This window comes from Camelina sativa, chromosome 16, assembly GCF_000633955.1.
Source record: "Camelina sativa cultivar DH55 chromosome 16, Cs, whole genome shotgun sequence".
Classification (NCBI taxonomy): Eukaryota; Viridiplantae; Streptophyta; class Magnoliopsida; order Brassicales; family Brassicaceae; genus Camelina; species Camelina sativa.
This window is the reverse complement of record NC_025700.1, coordinates 26085391-26087061: the sequence shown is the minus strand read 5'-3', so window position 1 is coordinate 26087061 and position 1671 is coordinate 26085391. Positions and strand designations below refer to the sequence as shown.

At 37.2% G+C, this 1671-nt stretch overlaps 1 protein-coding gene across 1 annotated transcript in view; it reads left to right on the top strand.

Moving 5' to 3' along the window:
* The window catches only part of LOC104752570, a 2650-nt gene extending 1723 nt beyond the window's left edge, over nt 1-927 (top strand). The window contains exon 2 of the mRNA XM_010474749.2: nt 361-927. Coding sequence (XP_010473051.1) covers nt 361-720 — 360 coding nt within the window. The 3' untranslated portion in view covers nt 721-927. The remainder of the gene's footprint in view (nt 1-360) is intronic.

Below are 1671 nucleotides of genomic sequence, written 5' to 3'. Positions count from 1 at the left end.
AAAGTGCTTGCCTTTGAGCCTGTGTTTGAGAATTTGCAGAGGATCTGTGATGGGATTTGGTTCAACAGAGTTGCTGCTTTGGTTACTGTGTTTGAAGCCGCTGCTTCTGACAGAACTGGGGACATTACCTTCCATAAGGTATCATCACATTTCTGTAATTTGAGATTAGTGAAGTGAGAACATAGCATTATTTCTGTTTATAGAATTGTGGATTGTATTGCTTCTTATTGCATAGAACTTATCTGCTATAGGTGAAACTGAATGTTAAGGAACAAAACCCAACAAGACTTGGTTCTACTGTTCCCACTCATCTTGTCTATTGGATCTTGCTAAATGTTGATTCCATTGTTGGTGTAACAGTTGGTTGGACGGCTTGACAACAGTGCGGTCTCGGAGGTGGGAGCAAGACTTGCTTTCAAATCAAACAAAGAAATAGCAGTCCAAGTAAAATCCATACCTCTTGACAAACTCGTCACACCGTCTCAACCTGTTCTTCTTCTCAAGATCGATGTTCAAGGTTGGGAATACCATGTCTTAAAGGGTGCAAAGAAGCTACTCTCAAGGAAACCGGCAGAAGCTCCTTATTTAATCTATGAGGAAGATGAGAGATTGCTCAAGGCAAGTAATAGTAGCTCCAAAGAGATACGTGATTTCCTTAAAAGCGTTGGATATAACAAATGTAGCCAGCATGGCACAGACGCACATTGCACCAAGGAGTGAAAGACATAGGACTTGCGGAAAAAGGAGTAATAATATGTCATACGAGTTAAGGAATATAAGAATCATATGAGCAATAGGTTTTTCATATTTGCAGAGAAAAACATTTAGTTTATAAGTTGCCAAATTTGGTTAGTCATGTTTGTTTCTTACTGTAATATGTACTCAATTTTTTTGGTACATTTCTGTGATGCATATGACGATTAGCTCTAACTAGTAAACATCTGTCGTTGATGCTCTCCAATGGCTCGTCTTAGCCACTATTAGTAACAAATTCTACATATAACTACTGAGAGTAGCATAAATAAATAGTACTTCTCATATAGGTAAAGTGAACCATCACCATTAATAGACCAACCATAAAGATAAGTCATACCGTTTAGCATTACTGGTTGCTTTAGTTTCGCAACCAACAATCCAATAGAATCAGATATACACACTAACACCTACAATTTTGATACAGAAGAGTGTTCTCTGGCTAGATTAGATGTACACTTATCATTGAACTTGTATTTAAGCCATAAATGGCAGAAAAGTTATAAATTTGAACCTTGAACTTAGTAATAGCTTTGAAGCAAAGAAGAGTTTAATACAAGCACAGGATAATTTAAATATAATACAGGAATATAAACAATGTGCAGGATTTGAGTTGCCACAAGACATATTGAGAGATCTAGAGAGACTGCAACCCAAATCATGTCAATATAAGACGAAGTATCTCACCAGAATACTTGAAAGACTTCTCCGTCTCTTCCAAACAATGATCCTTTTCTTCTCTCGTCCACTCCTCGGCAACCTTGTTCAGTTTCTCCCTTACGTTCTGTAATAATTGGGAAAGTTCGCCATCCCATTTGTAGAACTCGAGTTCTTTATTGTCAAGTATTCTCTCTGCTACCTGCAAAATTTGGTAAGCTTCAGAAGAAGAAAGTTTTAACTAATTTTCCAAGCGATTTT